This window comes from Staurois parvus, unplaced genomic scaffold (assembly GCF_062004578.1).
Source record: "Staurois parvus isolate SC_StPar_1 unplaced genomic scaffold, SC_StPar_1.0 ptg001287l, whole genome shotgun sequence".
NCBI classification, from domain to species: Eukaryota; Metazoa; Chordata; class Amphibia; order Anura; family Ranidae; genus Staurois; species Staurois parvus.
This window is the reverse complement of record NW_028319083.1, coordinates 17,333-35,767: the sequence shown is the minus strand read 5'-3', so window position 1 is coordinate 35,767 and position 18,435 is coordinate 17,333. Positions and strand designations below refer to the sequence as shown.

General features: G+C 44.9%; 1 protein-coding gene and 1 pseudogene across 1 annotated transcript; both read right to left on the bottom strand.

The window, feature by feature from the left end:
• Positions 1-276: 276 nt before the first annotated feature.
• LOC149437440 (transcription factor HES-7-like) lies at positions 277-10,419 on the bottom strand (the record flags this gene model as incomplete). The annotated part of the gene is made up of 2 exons (XM_089660896.1): positions 277-1,827; positions 10,332-10,419. Coding segments are annotated over 2 exons (471 nt in total), but the record flags the coding sequence as incomplete, so codon positions are not given.
• A 7,606-nt stretch (positions 10,420-18,025) lies between these two features.
• LOC149437439 (U2 spliceosomal RNA) lies at positions 18,026-18,141 on the bottom strand (annotated as a pseudogene).
• Between the last annotated feature and the right edge of the window lie 294 nt (positions 18,142-18,435).

Below are 18,435 nucleotides of genomic sequence, written 5' to 3'. Positions count from 1 at the left end.
CATATGTGTAAAACTTGTTGGTTCTCTTTTCTTCTCTTCAAAAACCAAGAAAATGTCTGCTGAAATGTGTTCTGTATGTTTGCAACTTAAGCCACACAAGTAAAAACAGTGTTCTGCCTCATCACAAGCTACCAGTGTCTTCTCTAACACATAATCAACAAGTAACACTTTAATAGAGACAGGTTCAACAATGGCATTCTGCTGCTGGTGGAAAATCCAGCTCACAGCGCTGTCCTAACTGGGCAGTCAATGAGGCATTTTGAAATTTTAAAAAACTTTTGCAACATTTTTAAACATTTATTAAAAGAAATACACTCAAAATGCTGTATAACAGCAAAATAGCATGTCCATGGTGATACAAAACATATTTGAAATATATATGCACAACATATAGAAAACCATACAGATACTGTATAGAGACACATACAAACTCATGTTTGTATCCTTGATAGATGGCCTGTGATTCGTATAATTACGAATTTGTATAGTAGGACAGTACAGTAGAGTTAGAGGCATTGTATCAGTAGATACAACAACTGCTTGTCGGGGAACTAGGAACTGCTGATTTAGTCCCTTGTTCTAGTCCCATTACTATTCTAGTTTACCCATTGAAAGCCTATTTAACAATATCATTTCAGGACATAGAAGTGATGCCATTCTCAAAGATTCTGCTTTCATACCGAAGTATCTTGTATCCCAAGGATTCCAAAAGTGTCCCTGAATCTGACTAACTTTACCAAAGAATTCTCCAACCCTCATTACTTTTGCTGCATTCTATATGTTAATTCTGTAGGATAATGAGATCCACGCTGGCTGCCTGCAGTTGGTAAACTGAAGAGGTATTTCCATTTATGTATCCAAAAACCAAATTATAAGTTGTAATGTGGACCAGGGGTGGACTGACCATTTGGAAACTTGGGCACCGCCCGAGGGCCCGGGGTCAGTAGGGGGACCCATGAGATGCCCCTGGTAGCTTTTTCGAGTTAGGGCAAGGACACAGGGGCTCCATGATCCCCTATTGCCCAGGGGCCCCATGAGTTGTCAGTCCGCCCCAGATGTGGACACACATCTACAAACTTCAGGGGATGTGTCTATCACAAAAATAGATTAAATTTATAACCTGTTTGATCTGACAAGCCTACAGAGCTACCGAGTACCAAAATTTAAGATCGGTGTATAGAATAGCAACACTGGTTGCTGCAGAAGAACTAAGTTTTGGATATTCCCCTAAAAAAAAAAAAACCAAAAAACAGAAAATCATAATTTGTTTTGAATATCCAATAAATATGTCCCCTTTTCAGCATGGAGTCTGAGATTTTACAGCTGTGGTTGGGAGATCCTACTTAGGAAGTCCATGATCATTGAGATTGACTAGAAAAAAAAAAAATTTAAAAAAAGTCTTTAAAGTAGGCTTTAGGAGTCCATTGTACTTGTACATTTGATGTTATGGCCAAGGTCTCCAAACATAGGTGGAAGCATGGTTCTGTTCCATCTGATAAGCACCAGGGTTTGGGGAACTTGAGTGCATCCAGCTTGGGGGGCTTACACTTTCAGACCCGCTGACGGGAGGTGAGCAGAGGCTTGCTTCCAAGGTGGAAACGGGGGAGACAATCCCTTCAGAAGACACATCACGCCTGCCAACTTGGCTGCAAAGCTTGAGCTGATTTGGGAAACACAACTTGTGCTGAAGGTGTGTTTGCAGCTCATCAAGTAAGCGGGTCTTGGCTGTGGGGTTAATGTCCTGGATGAAGTCTTCTGTGCGGCCCAAGCAGTCTCGAAACCCAGAAAGGTAAAACTTTTCAGCAGGTGTCACCCATCGGTGAGGATCTGAGAGGGGAAGGCAGACAGTTAGAAGAGTAAAGTGTCTTCAAGATAAAGGATATTGTCTGAGTGAAACAAGTCTCAAGTAGCTTGGACATGTGCAAGATAATGCACACATCTGTTATAGGATACACCAAATTGATCTAACAAGCAGAAATTGTCAGCTTGGGGGATGATTAATTATACATTATATTCAACTATTCAATTCAGTGATTGGATGACTGGTTTAGAACAACTTCAGGAACACCTTGGACTAACTTTTAAATTAGGCGATGGATCCATACAAACTTAGGACATTCTGAAAGGCCAAGGAGCTAGATCAAATGCCAAAATGTCCCCAAAAGACCTGAAAACACTCTTCCTTGTTTACTACATTACCATGGGGTTACGTTTTTAAGTAAACCAATTCAGAAAAATGGGAGAAGGGGTGTAAATGTAGCCAGCCTTCTGGATATGCTAGCAGTGTAAACATAAGTAAATCTTAGCAAGACGTTCAGTGCAAGCAGACACATCTGGAAAAGTACCTACACATAGACATGCCTATTAAAGAAAATTATTTTGAATTCAATTTTTAAATTAAATTACTTGTAGAACCTCTGTAGACCCTTTGGGATGAACCTGGCAAAGTACCTAGATGAACAGTGAAATCTAAAAAGATACCCGAAGCCCCAACTTTTTTTACTTTTAGGTTGCATAGCAGGCCCACACCAAAGAGTAGGTAGAACAGAGCCTTGAGCGCTTCAGCAAGAGAGGGTGAAAGAAGGGGAGCATCTGCAACTTATGCTGTTGAGGTAGTTCATTGCTCAACTCCTAGTCAGTAGCAGATTCCCTTTCCTCTTGCTACAGTGGAAAAACCAGCTATTAGCAAGCAATGCTCCACAACATCAACATTTCTAGATGTTATTAAGCTGTCCATGACAAGCCTAAGTACAAGAGGCATCTGATCTGTATTTCTCAATTTTTAGAAGCTCAGCCTTCTAAACACCAATGGCTGCCAGTTGGGCTGGAAGATAACACAAGTGGTAGGCTTCTGCCCTGTCTCGGGCAGGCCAGTCCCTGACAGCAAGCTACCACCCTGATCCTACTGCAAATACAAGAAAATACAAAACATGGTGTGGCAGTGCCAGGGGCAGACTGACCATTTGGAAACTTGGGCACTGCCCGAGGGCTCGGGGTCAGTAGGGGGCCCCATGAGATGCCCCTGGTAGCTTTTTTGAGTTTGGGCAGGGACACAAGGGCCCCATGATCCCCTATTGCCCGGGGGCCCCATGAGTTGTCAGTCCGCCCCTAGGCAGTGCAGTATCCTGCCACAGTCTAAAGCAGCAATGGGCAAACTACGGCCCGCGGGCCGTATACGGCCCGGCGGCCCTTTTAATCCGGCCCGCGGAGCTAGGCTCCTCTCACAGTCCGCCCTGAAGACCAGTGTAGCAAAATCTGTCTCCTATGAGGATCTGTCCCCCTCGACGTATCTGCGCATGTGCCGGAGATCGCCGATCGGCTGCTAATGCCTGAAACTGGCACATGCGCAGATACGTCGAGGGGGACAGATCCTCATAGGAGACAGATTTTCATGCTACACCGGAACACGGCGAGAGGAACGCGTGGAGCAAAGGTAAGTGAATTGACAAGGGGGGACTTAATATGGGGGATGAATTACTATGGGGGGGGGGGGATGAATTACTATGCTTACTATGGGGGAATATTACTATACTTACTATGGATGACACATACACATCATTCATCTACTCTTGGTCCGGCCCCCGGGTCCAATATATGAACCCATTGCGGCCCTCAAGTCAAAAAGTTTGCCCACCCCTGGTCTAAAGCAAGCTTGTAACCCAGGATTCTCAACCATACAGGTTGAAGGGCTCCAGGCGGGTTGCTTAATGCAGAGGAAACTGGTTTGTCAGTTTCCTCGTTGGTGCTTAAAGTTTGTTTTGGGACCTGGGGCCTGGAGATTTCTAAGTGATTTGGGAGGGATGAAATCTTCAATCCTGGGTCCATGTTTTCAGAACCCCCAGCATACCGATTGCACAGGCCTTTTTGTGGAGGCCTAATCAAGGTTCTGGGCTCCACCCTGGCAGACAGGAGGTCATTGCCCAGGAGTCAGGAGGGCTCCATCTAGGAGAGGTGGGAGCCAGAGCAGCAAGGGGCTGTATACCTGAGAGAGCCAGGAGGCTGAGTTTTGTTTCATTTGTTTGATGGTGGCTACCCCTGCATGGGAAACATGTTATGGAACCTTTTGTAAAGGCCTTTATCCCAATTAAAAGGAAAGAGTGGCTGTGTGCTGGAAAAAGCTCTACCATTTGATGCTAGTTCTCACAATGGGTAAATTTAGGCATCTATACAAGACAGGTTATATAACAGGTACTGGTGGCAGTTCTGAAACATATGTTACAAACTAGGAAAAAAATGTTTGGGGGTGGGGGTTGCACATGTTGGCTTTTTTGCCTTGGATGTTAAAGGTCCCTGTTCCAGCACTGTTGAAAAGGAAAAGGTTAGAACTCCTCAGGTTTTTCTTTGCCATCTCTGCGCTTGATAGGGAGATTCACCTTACTTGTCCTGCTGACCATTGTCAAAACTGTAGATTCAAAATCAAAACTTTTTACAATTGTCACCAGAACAAGGGGGAATCTTCCAATGGAGACACTGGTTCAAGTGACAACTGTCTAACAGGGGATTTCCCCTCACCTTGGAGCAATTGACACTTTGCTTCCTTTGTAGTTTTGAGACAAAGTGAAGGGAAATCCCCCAATGAGTCACTAAATGCAAAAGTAGAATTTTTACCATTTTTTACTCTTAAAAAAAAAAAAAAAAAAAAACAACAAACAAGCCCCTTTGTCTTCCTCCAGCTGCCTTTGAGATTGTACTTGTATCTGAGACTCTTAGATGAGCCCGTCAATTTTTTTTTTAGCATGGAGGAACCCATTAAATAACCTTCCAGTCCCAGGAAATCCTTGCTAATAATTCATTTTTCTACAGCTCCCTATACATTGGGATGATGATCATTGGGAAGAATGTTCCTTACCAGGGGTGGACTGACCATTTGGAAACTCGGGCACTGCCCAAGGGTCCGGGGTCAGTAGGGGGCCCCATGAGATGCCCCTGGTACCTTTTTCATAGGCTTTTTTGCATTTGGGCAAGGACACAGGGGCCCCATGATCCCCTATTGCCCAGAGGCCCCATGAGTTGTCAGTCCGCCCCTGTTCCTTACATTTGTGCTTAGTTGGAAGAATGTTCCTCACATTTGCAGTCACTTACAAGAATGTTTTTTACCTTTGTGGTCAGCTGGAAGAATGTTCCTTATACAGGCGTACCTTGGTTTACGAATTCAATGCGTTCTGCGGGAATTTTCGTATTGTGAAAAATTCATAAACCGAAATGCGGATTCCCATAGGAATGCATTGAAAATCAATTAATCTGTTTCGGAGGTCAGAAAAAGTAAAGAGTTTTTTTTTTATCTGGTCAAAACTTTATAAAGTGCACTTTAAGGCATAATACTGTACAGGGACATGATAAAAATATTGTAAATGCATTGAAAACCAATTAGTTCATATTGCGAAAAAAAAAAAATCGTAAACTGAGGCATGGATTCAATGGATTTTCATTTGTAAACCGAAAATTACGTTAACTGAGGCGTTCACAAATACAGGTGTACCTCGATTTACGGTCAGTTGAAAGAATGTTCATTACACTGGTGGTCAAGTTGAAAGAATCTCCTGGACATTGGTGGCCAGTAGGAAGATTCACCCACTTACAAGTAGCTGAACTGATAATTGGTTTCAGCAGTTCTATGAGAGGCATGGTTTGTTCATTGCTCAAAAAAACACCTAGCAACCTCTGGAGGAACCCTAGTTGACAAAAGCTGGTCCAGCAAACCAGAAATAGTTTGTTTTTGGGTTTATTATGAATCTGTATAATTTGTGTAGCACTTTGAAATAACAGCAGCATTCATATTACTCATTTGCATGATGGCATTATTTCCAATGGAACTTTACAAATGTATTTATTTATTTCAGGTACTTATATAGCGCCAATTTACGCAGCTCTTTACATATATATTGTACATTCACATCAGTCCCTAACCCTCAAGGGGCCTACAATCTAAGGGCCCTAACATAGTAATCCTCCCAAATGATGTTGCAATATTAATGAATGATTATAGCAGTCTCTCAACCTGGGTTCTATGGAATCCTAGGTTCCTCCAGAGCTTCCTAGAGGTAACTAAGTAACTACTGACAATGTTTATCTGTAAGGAGAGTATTATTCCCATTGGCCACAAGTGTAAGGATCATTCTTCCCAGTGACCATCACGCTAATGTACTATAAGCTGTAGATAGAGTAATCATCAGGGCTGCTGTTAGAAACAGCCCCCTTCTAAATAAATACAGTTTACTATGCTTCAGTTATGAATGAACGCAGTGAGTGATTGCCATCGATCACTCATTGTGTGAGTTCAGTAACGTAAGGGGCTGCTAAATGTGACATTTACCAGAACCTTCCCCCACTCTCCACCCTGAAAAATCCTATTGTGTGCTTTCAGCTGCCAGTGGGAAGGAGAGAAGAGAAGTCAACAGCAATGCTGGGGCAATGGGGGGTACACAGGGGGGCCTGGGCAGCAGGGGGAAATGTATGGTGCACAGGGAGGGTGATGGATGAGGCAGGGGGGCAATTACTGGAACCGATCCCCTGTATGACTCTTTGCATTAGCTAAATGCCGACAGGAGGGAGAGGAGAAGCCAGCTTTCAGCTGCTGCAGAGAAGGCCATACAGGGGATTGGTTCTAGTAAATGCCCCCCAACCTGCCCACATCCGATTCCCCCAACTGCCCGGGCCCCACTACTGCCCTGTACATGAGGCACAGCGACCCTGCTAATCGTTGATAGGCGTTCTGAGAATGGAAAGTTATTTCAGGGGTTCCTCCATGTTAAAGAGGTTGGCTACTACCACCACCACCGATACTATTGCTAGTAGTTGTAATACTACTTCTCTATTGGTACTGGTAGTATTATTGCCATCATGATTGCACCACTGTTCAAAATGAGGACATACCATGATGTGTTTATAAATAAAACAAGCACCGGGAATTAGTATGGTGCAGAAGAGAGCTTACAATGTACTGTCAATGATTTTATTCATGAATAGTCCACCAGTGCTCCTGACTGCAAGGACCATGTCACATGACTGAATCCATAGTTGGCGACAACCTATCAGAATCCGTAAGGGATTGAAGAGGCTCCCTTGCTAGTCAAGGGAGAGAGATGTTGCCACCCTCTTGCTAGTGATGAAGATTCAGCAACATAGAAGGGATTTCACAGAAGTATAATGCTTTCCTGCGTTTGGTGTCACCAGCAATGGAATCACCGTAACGTGCGCCCCATTACAGTCTGAGTCTATGACATAATTCATTTATATTAGCCATTATATTATTTCAGATTTTTTTTTAGAAATAAGCACCATGCTTTGTGATTTTTAGCGCAATTTTATATTCATCAGAACTTCAAAGTATATAAAGTGGAACAGTAAAGTGCAGCATATATAAATAAATGAATAAATAACCTTTCATTTGTAAAAATTAAAGAAAGCCGCAATAAATGGAGTCCGCAAGGAATAAGTGCTAGTCTATGCAATAAAGTGCAATATAGTGAATAATGGCCGTGACTGCATATATCAAAAAGATAAAATTATTCATCCAGGGTATGATATTCATAAAAACGTCCTTAAGTTGATCATGTGCAGAATCGCCAAGTGCAGAGTGTGAATGTGTGAATAGTCACATAGGGAATCCACCACCTTGAATGGATGTACATTCACCAGAAGATATACAATATAAGGCGTATATCATTACATGTCACATCTGGAGGTGCAGCAGCAGCCAAGGGGTTAATCCTGCTGTATCATCCGGGTATAGATGGAAGGAGAGTCCCTTGCAGGGGCAGACTGACCATTCGAGCACTGCCTGAGGGCCCGGGGTCAGTAGGGGGCCCCCCCATGTGATGCCCCTGGTACCTTTCATTGGCTTTCGGGTGTGGGCGAGGACACAGGGGCCCCATGAACCCCTATTGCACGGGGGCCCCATGAGTTGTCAGTCCGCCACTGGTCCCTTGTCCCCAATCTAAGAAAGAACATACCAAATTTTTCGTAAACAAGGGTCTCTGGGTGGTGCCATTAGTGATATTCATTGGATCGTTCGAATGAGCAAAAGTGGTTCTGGAGACCTGGAAGCAGCAAGTGTGTGTTGAAGAACTGAGAAGCAAGGAGCCATGAGAAACCACAGGTGGAACGATCCAATGAATATGCTGCACTTTACTGTTCCACTTTATAGTAGAAGTGCAGCGCTAAAATCACACAAAGTATATTCATATTTTTGCTGGGATTGTTGGCTATACCTTAAGTGCTATATAGATAAACTCAAAAAAATTAGAATATGGTGCAAAAGTTCATTTATTTCAGTGCAGCAACTTAAAAGGTGAAACTAATATGAGAGACTCATTACATACAAAGCAAGATAGTTCAAGCCGTGATTTGTCATCATTGTGATGATTATGGCTTACAGCTCATGAAAACCCCAAATCCACAATCTCAGAAAATGAGAATATTGTGAAAAGGTGCAATATTCTCGGCTCAAAGTGTCCCACTCTAATCAGCTCATTAAGCCTTAACACCTGCAAAGGGTTCCTGAGCCTTTAAATGGTCTCTCAGTCTGGTTCAGGAGGAATCACAATCATGGGAAAGACTGCTGACCTGACAGTTATGGAGGGTGTCAATGATGGTTTTCTGCACAAGGAGGGAAAGCCTCAAAAGGTCATTGCAAAAGAAGTTGGATGTTCCCAAAGTGCTGTATCAAAGCACATTAATAGAAAGTTATGTGGAAGGGAAAAGTGTGGAAGTAAAAGGTGCACAAGCAGCAGGGATGACCACAGCCTGGAGAGGATGGTCAGGAAAAGGCCATTCAAAAGTGTTGGGGACTTTCACAAGGAGTGGACTGAGGCTGGAGTCAGTGCATCAAGAGCCACCACACAGACGGATCCTGAACATGGGCTTCAAATGTCGTATTCCTCTTGTCAAGCCGCTCCTGAACAACAAACGGCAGAAGCGTCTTACCTGGGCTAAAGAAAAAACAGACCTGGTCTGTTGCTCAAGAGTCCAAAGTCCTCTTTTCTGATGAGAGCAATGTTTGCATGTCATTTGGAAACCAAGGACCCCCGAGTATGGAGGAAGAATGGAGAGGCCCAAGGACCCCCGAGTATGGAGGAAGAATGGAGAGGCCCAAGGACCCCCGAGTATGGAGGAAGAATGGAGAGGCCCAAGGACCCCCGAGTATGGAGGAAGAATGGAGAGGCCCAAGGACCCCCGAGTATGGAGGAAGAATGGAGAGGCCCAAGGACCCCCGAGTATGGAGGAAGAATGGAGAGGCCCAAGGACCCCCGAGTATGGAGGAAGAATGGAGAGGCCCAAGGACCCCCGAGTATGGAGGAAGAATGGAGAGGCCCAAGGACCCCCGAGTATGGAGGAAGAATGGAGAGGCCCAAGGACCCCCGAGTATGGAGGAAGAATGGAGAGGCCCAAGGACCCCCGAGTATGGAGGAAGAATGGAGAGGCACACACTCCAAGATGCTTGAAGTCCAGTGTGAAGTTTCCAGTCTGTGTTGATTTGGGGAGCCATGTCATCTGCTGGTGTTGGTCCACTGTGCTTCATTAAGTCCAGGGTCAACGCAGCCGTCTACCAGGAGATTTTGGAGCACTTCATGCTTCCTTCCGCAGATGAGCTTTATGGGGATACTGACTTCATTTTCCAGCAGGACTTGGCACCACCCACACTGCCAAAAGCACCAAAACCTGGTTCAATGACCGTGGGATTACTGTGCTTGATTGGCCAGCACACACGCCTGAACCCCATAGAGAATCTATGGGGCATTGCCAAGAGAAAGATGAGACATGAGAGCGAACAATGCAGAAGAGCTGAAGGCTGCTATTGAAGCATCCTGGTCTTCCATAACACCTCAGCAGTGCCACAGGCTGATAGCCTCCATGTCACGCCGCATTGAGGCAGTAATTGCTGCAAAAGGGGCCCAAACCAAGTACTGAGTACATATGCAGCTTCTACTTTTCAGAGGTCCGATATTGTTCTATGTACAATCCTTGTTTTATTGATTGCATGGAATATTCTCATTTTCTGAGATTATGGCTTACAGCTCATGAAAACCCCAAATCCACAATCATCACAATGACGACAAATTACGGCTTGAACTATCTTGCTTTGCATGTAATGAGTCTCATATATTAGTTTCACCTTTTAAGTTGCTGCACTGAAATAAATGAACTTTTGCACGATATTCTAATTTTTGAGTTTCACCTGTATATACTTAGCGCTCGTCTGTATATTCTCATTTTTTTTTTAAGTTCCTGCTATTCCATTCCTAAAAATTGAACATGGCCCTCCTTAAAAGGTAAAGTGTCAAAAAAAAAAAAAGGAAAAAAAAGGGTCACATGATTGGAAAGATTAATACCGTGCGATTTCATACGGGTGACGTTTCCGACGTAGATGACCGCCTGATCCAGGATCGCCGCTTTCTCCAATTTAGGGTTGCGAAGTTTCTGCAGGAGGAAATTTGAGAGAAAATGGATCAAAACACACAGATGTTTGTAACATTGCAGCAAAACAAAGCCAAATAGGTATAAAGAAAAAAAAAAAAAAAAAAAACTTTTCTTAGCATAATACTTATTACAATTTGTGATTTTACTTGAAGTTTTATCACAGATGGACACATGTGTTCTAAGGTCAGTTTTATGATTTTAACTTGAGTACAATTGACATGACCAGGACACGAGACACCAAAAAAAGTGTCACTATATAACAAGTTACTGTATATTATTAATATACATTCTTTAGCACAATGATCCTCAAACTGAAGCCTGTGGGCTGGATGTGGTTCTTTGACTGTCTTTAACCGGCCCTTGGGGCACTATTCCTCCAACAATGAGGCCTTATACCTCCAAATGACACCAATGATGGGGCACCATTCCCCCCCACTGACGGGGCACTATTCCTCCAGATACCAATGATGGTCCCCATTTTTCCCCACTGACACCAATGCTGGGGTACTATTCCTCCCAATGACACCAACAATGGGGCACGATTCCTCCCACTGATACCAAAGATAGGGAAATATTTCTCACTGACATCATTAATGTTTCTCCCATCAATACCTACAGTAGGATAGGTCACTATTCCTGTAGGCGACAGCAATAATGGGGCATTATCCCACTGAAACTCAAGGCATTACTCCTCCTCTCACTAATCCACATGTAACTGTTTTTGCCCACAGACCACCAACCCCAGGCATTTTCTTCCACCATTGGCCACAGTCTACCTACCCCCCCCCCCCCCCCCCCAGGTCCTCAATGGAACCTAACCCTCCCATCCTTTGCAGACATGGATGCTGCCATATTGCCCATTTAATAGCTTGATAGTTAAGTTGAGAGAACACTCAACTGGGACAGTTATCGTTCATAGCATGCCTTGAATGCCTCTTTTGGGAAACCGTTAAATTGATGGGTTTAATTCCACTTTAAGGAGAATGAACTGGCCTTGGTTTAAACATTGAGGACTCCTGCTTGAGCACGACCTAGTAGCCCATGAGCTTGGAGTGTGCATAGTATACAAATGTCGGCAGTACAAAGCCAGAGCTCTCCTCTCCCTCACCCACGTCTCAATCCAATGCAGATCAATGAGGTTCCCTTTAGGTAAACCCAAGTTTTTGCCCGTAGCTGGTTGCCGTCTATAGTGATGCCATTTTGATTTTTTTATTTGTTTTGTATACCAGCCTTAGAATACCTTATGTACAACATACAAGCATCTTTCTTGTTGCATGTAAGAATTGGACCACTTATTTTACAAGTCTGTGTTAACGTTTACTCTTAACTGGAGACAGTATCAGTTTTCCTTTATTTTTAGTTCTGGATAGAGAGAAGACTTGATGTTTCTCAAGTTTTTATTTGTTTGTGGCCCTTTGGGAAGATATTCCTTTATTTTCTGTCATTAAAAGAAAAAAAAAAAAAAAACTAATGGAGGATATAACCCTTCCTCAATCTAGTCATAGTTAGTCTGGCTGAAAAAAAAAAAAAGTTAACCCTACACCCACAGTTGATCTAGAAGAAGGCTAAAAAAAACCCAGCAAAGCATGATCCAATTTGCTCCTGCTGGGAAAAAAATTGCTTCCCGATACCCCAAGAGGCAATCAGATGTTCCCTGGATCAACTTTCCCTATAAATGTTATATCCAGTTATATTCTGTGTAGCCAAGAAAGAATCCAGGACTTTCCTACAGCAATCCACTGAGCTGGCCACAACCAACTCTTGAGGGAGTCTATTCCACATTTTCACAGCTCTTACTGTGAAGAAACCTTTCCATGTTTGGAGATTACATTTCTTTTCCTCCAGATGTAAAGAGCGCCCCCTTGTCCTCTGTGATGACCTCAGGGTGAATAACTCTACACCGAGTTCACTATATGAACCACTGATGCATTATACATGGAGATCACACCCCCCCCCCCCCTTATGCATTATACATGGAGATCACACCCCCCCCCCCCCTTATGCATTATACATGGAGATCACACACACCCCCCCTTATGCATTATACATGGAGATCACACACACCCCCCCCCCCTTATGCATTATACATGGAGATCACACACACCCCCCCCCCCTTATGCATTATACATGGAGATCACACCCCCCCCCCCCCCTTATGCATTATACATGGAGATCACACACCCCCCCCCCCCTTATGCATTATACATGGAGATCACACACCCCCCCCCCCTTATGCATTATACATGGAGATCACACACCCCCCCCCCCTTATGCATTATACATGGAGATCACACACCCCCCCCCCCCCTTATGCATTATACATGGAGATCACACACCCCCCCCCCCCCCTTATGCATTATACATGGAGATCACACACCCCCCCCCCCCTTATGCATTATACATGGAGATCACACACCCCCCCCCCCCCCTTATGCATTATACATGGAGATCACACACCCCCCCCCCTTATGCATTATACATGGAGATCACACACCCCCCCCCCCTTATGCATTATACATGGAGATCACACACCCCCCCCCCCTTATGCATTATACATGGAGATCACACACCCCCCCCTCCCTTATGCATTATACATGGAGATCACACCCCCCCCCCCTTATGCATTATACATGGAGATCACACCCCCCCCCCTTATGCATTATACATGGAGATCACACCCCCCCCCCCTTATGCATTATACATGGAGATCACACCCCCCCCCCCCCTTATGCATTATACATGGAGATCACACCCCCCCCCCCCTTATGCATTATACATGGAGATCACACCCCCCCCCCCCTTATGCATTATACATGGAGATCATATCCCCCCCCCCTATGTATTATACATGGAGATCATATCCCCCCCCCCCCTATGTATTATACATGGAGATCATATCCCCCCCCCCCCCCCCTTATGTATTATACATGGAGATCATATCCCCCCCCCCCCTTATGTATTATACATGGAGATCATATCCCCCCTCAATCTCCTCTTCTCAATGAGATAATAAATTCAGTTCCTCTAATCTTTCCTCATAGCTGATCTCCTCCATGCCTCTTATCAGTTTGGTTGCCCTTCTCTGTACTTTCTCCAGTTCCCCAATGTTTTTTGTGAATTTGTGCCCAAAACTGAACTGCATATTCCAGATGAGGTGTTACTAATGATTTGTACCGGGGAAATGATCTCTGGAGTCTATACCTCTTTTAATACAAGAGAGGATTTTGCTAGCTTTAGAACCCGCAGCTTGGCATTGCATGCCATTATCAAGCTTGTGATCTACCAGAACTCCTAGATCCTTCACCATTGATTCCCCCAGATGTACCCCCCCCCCAGTATGTATGATGCATGCATATTCTTAGCCCCCAAGTGCAGAACCTTACATTTATCAACATTAAACCTCATTTGTCTACGAAGAATAGTTTTTTTTTTGTCTGTGTCCTCATTGGATAGACAGGAACCAAATGAACATTTTCACTGAAGTTGGGTTTTAAAGGTTATGCATTACTATTTCTACATGCTTAAAGGGTCAGTTTGGCTGGGCTTTCCCCTTAAAAATCAAGGCAAGGAATATATTATCTGTCTGCAGTCACAGAGGCCTGCCTACACATAACCATCATAGGAATGTCTATGAAAGATGCCATACATGCAACGGTAACATTTTCTTTGTGGCAACAAGTAGACCTCAGATTGTTCTATCAAACGTTGGAAATTTTATTTGCAAACTTGACAAAAAGTTGACTTTAAGATTCTAAACTAACCAGCTTGATTTATGATAACACATTTAATACCGGCTAACCCAACATGAAGAGGAATCATGAAGAAAGCCATGGCTGAGCTCTACATCTAAAAATGTTAGTAGCCAGACTGTCATACTGGCTTTAATACTTTATGTCAGAGAAAATTGACTCATCCCAGGGCCACAATGTACTGGAGCTACATGGTGGTCAGGTTAGTAGTGTTTTCTGAGGAGGGGATAGCAATGGCACCAGATTTTTTTGGGAAAGGTTCATAATAAAGCCTAAATTCATTAATGTTGAAATAAATTAACCCTTGCAGTGGCCTGTCCCTCACCTGGCATTGCAAGTGTTTGTCAAGTCTAAGAGCAGAGAAGGACAAAATGCTTACCCAATTCTTCATTCCAGCAGGCTCCCCCAAGCGATGAGACCAGTCCCCTATAACACCTCTGTAGGCTGTGACTTCCTCCAGTCACATTCCAGTCCCCAAAACGTACAATACAGGGACATTAAACCTGTATTGTATATGACAATGCTGAGGCTCTGCCCGAAGACTGGAGCTTCGGGGGGAGAAGAAGAGTGCTATAGATGACCAGAGCCCGGTAGTGAAAAGCCTCTGATGAAATCCCCTAGACAATGTTCCATTAACCAGTGGTGTGTTTAGGTTTCGTGCTGCCCTAGGCAACACAAAAATTGGCTCCCCACCCCATGGAGATACCCTGACACCAACCAACACCCCCCTCCCCTACAAAGAGCCTGACCTTGACCGACAACACCCCAGCACCACCCGAGAGAGCTTTCCACTACCACCGCCCCCCCATACACTGGAAACCACCACCCCGGCAAGAGAGAAGACACTCACCCTCACAACTCTGGACATCCCCGGGAACAAGAGTCAGGCTCTGCATACACCATCAAGCAGCCCCTCTTCCACCTGGTCTCCACGCTGCCAGTGTCCCTTCTTCCTTTACTTCTTTCAGGGGATGGCGCTGCCCCCCTGAAAAATGCTGCTGTCCCCCTGAAAAAATGCCATCCTAGGCAAATGCCTTGTTTGCCTTGTGGTAAATACACCCCTGCCATTAACTCTTGCAGTGCAAGGGGGCCTACTGCAAGAGTGGAATTTTTTTACTCTCATGGAACTAAGCTTTAAAACGACAAACGCATAAATCAAATTATTACAGACGACAAAAGTAGACAAATGACATGAAACGATCGACTTTGTTCTGTTGCCAGCTGAAAAAAGTTCAGGCAAAAATCCTTACTCTTTCAATGTGATAACCAGCACACAGATATGAGTTCGTTGGATAACCTGTTCTTAAAACATGGACAAGACCACAGAGTTTTCCTACCCTTTGTGGATATAACAGCTTCCACTCTTCTGGAGTCTTTTCACAAAATTATGGAACCTGTCTGAGAATTTGTGCTCATTCAGCCAAAATGTCATTTATGAGGTCAGGTACAGATGTTGGATGAGAAGACCTGGCCTTCCAATCAGGGGCGGACTGACAACTCATGGGGCCCCTGTGTCCTTGCCCAAACTCAAAAAAGCCTATGAAAAAGGTACCAGAGGCATCTCATGGGGCCCCCTACTGACCCCAGACCCTCGGGCAGTGCCGAGTTTCCAAATGGTAAGTCCGCCTCTGCTTCCAATTTATCTGAAGGATGTTCAGTAGGGTTGAGGTTGGCACTCTGTGAAGATCAATCAAGTGCCTCCACACGAAACTCATCAAAACATGTCGTTATGGATCTGGCATTGTGCACAGGGGCACAGTCATGCAGGAACAGGATGGGCCTTCCACAAACGATTACCACAAGGTTGGAAGCACACCATTATCTAAAATGTTTTAGTATGCTGTAGTATTAACACCACCAGGGGCAGACTGACAACTCATGGGGCCCCCGGGCAACAGGGGATCATGGGGCCCCCGGGCAACAGGGGATCATGGGGCCCCCGGGCAACAGGGGATCATGGGGCCCCCGGGCAACAGGGGATCATGGGGCCCCCGGGCCCTTGCCCAAACTCAAAGCCTATTAAAAAAAAAAAAAAAAAAAAAGTACCAGGGGCATCTCATGGGGCCCCCTACTGACCCCGGGCCCTCGGGCAGTGCCCGAGTTTCCAAATTGTCAGTCCGCCCCTGAACAACACCCTTCACTGGTAACACCTGAACTCTATAATTTGGAAGGGTGTCTCTGGTGCAATTTGAGCCCCTACAAAATGAATGGGCTCAAAACGCACTGCAAAGAACCACATGCAATTTTAACTGGAATGTGGTGCAATACCTGTCCGAATCACATGCATTTTCGCTGAAGACGTGGTGTGATTTCATCCATTCATTTTGTATGGCATTGGTTTTAGGTATCAGAGCATTTGCACGAGTACAAGTACTTGTGCAAATGCTCAGTATTGGCACAGATATCGGTAACGGGGCAACCCTAATTTTTACTCTTACCCTACAAGAATTAAACAAACAGTAAGGGCTCATGTACACAAGGCATTTGGAAAACTCTTCTGAACGATCGAAACTGACTGCTGGACAACGTAGGTTAAAAAAACGTCTGTTTAGCCACATTTGTATACCGCATTTACGTTCAGAAGCATTTTTTTAAAGATGACCTCAGGAGACCTTCCCAAATGCCCAGAATGCACTGAAAAAAAAAATTGTAAAAAATGAACTATTTCAGACATTTTGAGAGAAAGAGCAGAAGCAGAGAGCAGTATGTGTTGAGATGACCTGTATTTTCTGGTTGTATTCACTATGGATCCCATCATGAGCATAATGCGGCGCATTCTACCATTGTTTCCTTCACACAAAACCTGGAATTAACTGCGCTGGTGTACCGGGTCCATTTGACTACATGGAAAACGCTTTGCATGCATTTCAGATGAGGAAGAAAAGGCTCTGGACAGCATCTGGACATGGAACAGTTAAAAACCGCTTCTAAACGCAAACGCTTATAAACATGGTCAACCGCGTTTACAAACGTTTACATGCATTTATAAGCGTTGTGTTTCAAACACCAGTAAAATCTACTTTTTTTTTTTTTTTTTTTTAAGTCCGCAAACGTGCAACTATAACGAAAAAACCCGTAAGTGTTCACAAAAAATGTGCAAGTGCAAAACACCACACAAAAAAGTGCACTTAGGGGTGTGTTTGTCCTACCCCCGGAAGGGTTGGACCGTTCACCCGATCCCCCGGGGCACGAAGCTCCTGACAGGGACAAGGTTCCCATTTGGTCCTCCTGGCCAAAAGGCCTGGTGGACCACCGTTCCTTATGCCCAGCCGAAGCCGGACATCCAGTATTAGGCAAGGGGGTTCTCCCGAAGAGAAAACCCCCTAGGGATCAGGGGAGGAAGGAACCGTATGGCCACACATCCTCCCCCTAGACTTAGGGTAAGGCCCGAGGACCCACACCCTCCATCCGTGAAAAACACACATAAGAACAGAAAAAGTGACAAAACGTGGGAGTGATTAAATAAATAAAAAATAAAAAAAGTGGTACCGTGCCGAATAGTGCACAGACCAGGCCCTGAGGCCTGTAGCAAAAATTGCCCTGGACTTAGCCAAAAGACCTGGTCCTTAGGGCGCTGTGCAAAGAGAAGTGAAAAACAGTGGCCATGTGTCATCTTCACACCGTGGGGTCCCACACCCAAGTGTTACTAGTGACACCCCTGAGAGCGTCTTCCCCAGGGGGCACTGAGTTTGCGGACCTTTTGCATCCCCAGCCCCAGGCCAGACCAAGGTAGATCCGTCCAAATCAGGAGGTACTGGGTCTTTCCAGAGGAATTACTCCCAAGGTCCCAGAGCGTATCGTGGCGCCCCCTGGTTTCTGTCCCTCCGGTCCAGCCTTCCGGACCCCCATCATACCAGTGAGGGTACTATACAACAACCATCCCCGCAAAGCTAGAATGGTCGGGAGCACCCCCACTGGACACTGATAAGAACAGATACTACACTTGATCTTAGCCAAAAGGCCGAGAAGCGATCAGTAAAATCTACTACTGAACGCAAGTTTGGTGCCTTCAAAAAGACGACTGGAAACTCAACTGCCTGTAAATGAAGATGTGTACATGGCAGGGGCGGACTGACAACTCATGGGGCCCCCGGGCAATAGGGGATCATGGGGCCTGTGTCCTTGCCCACACTCAAACCACACCCAAAAAAGCCTATAAAAAGCTACCAGGGGCACTTCATGGGGCCCCCTACTGAACACGGGCTCTCGGGCAGTGCCTGAGTGTTCGAATGGTCAGTCCACCCCTGGTACATGGACACATAGGAAA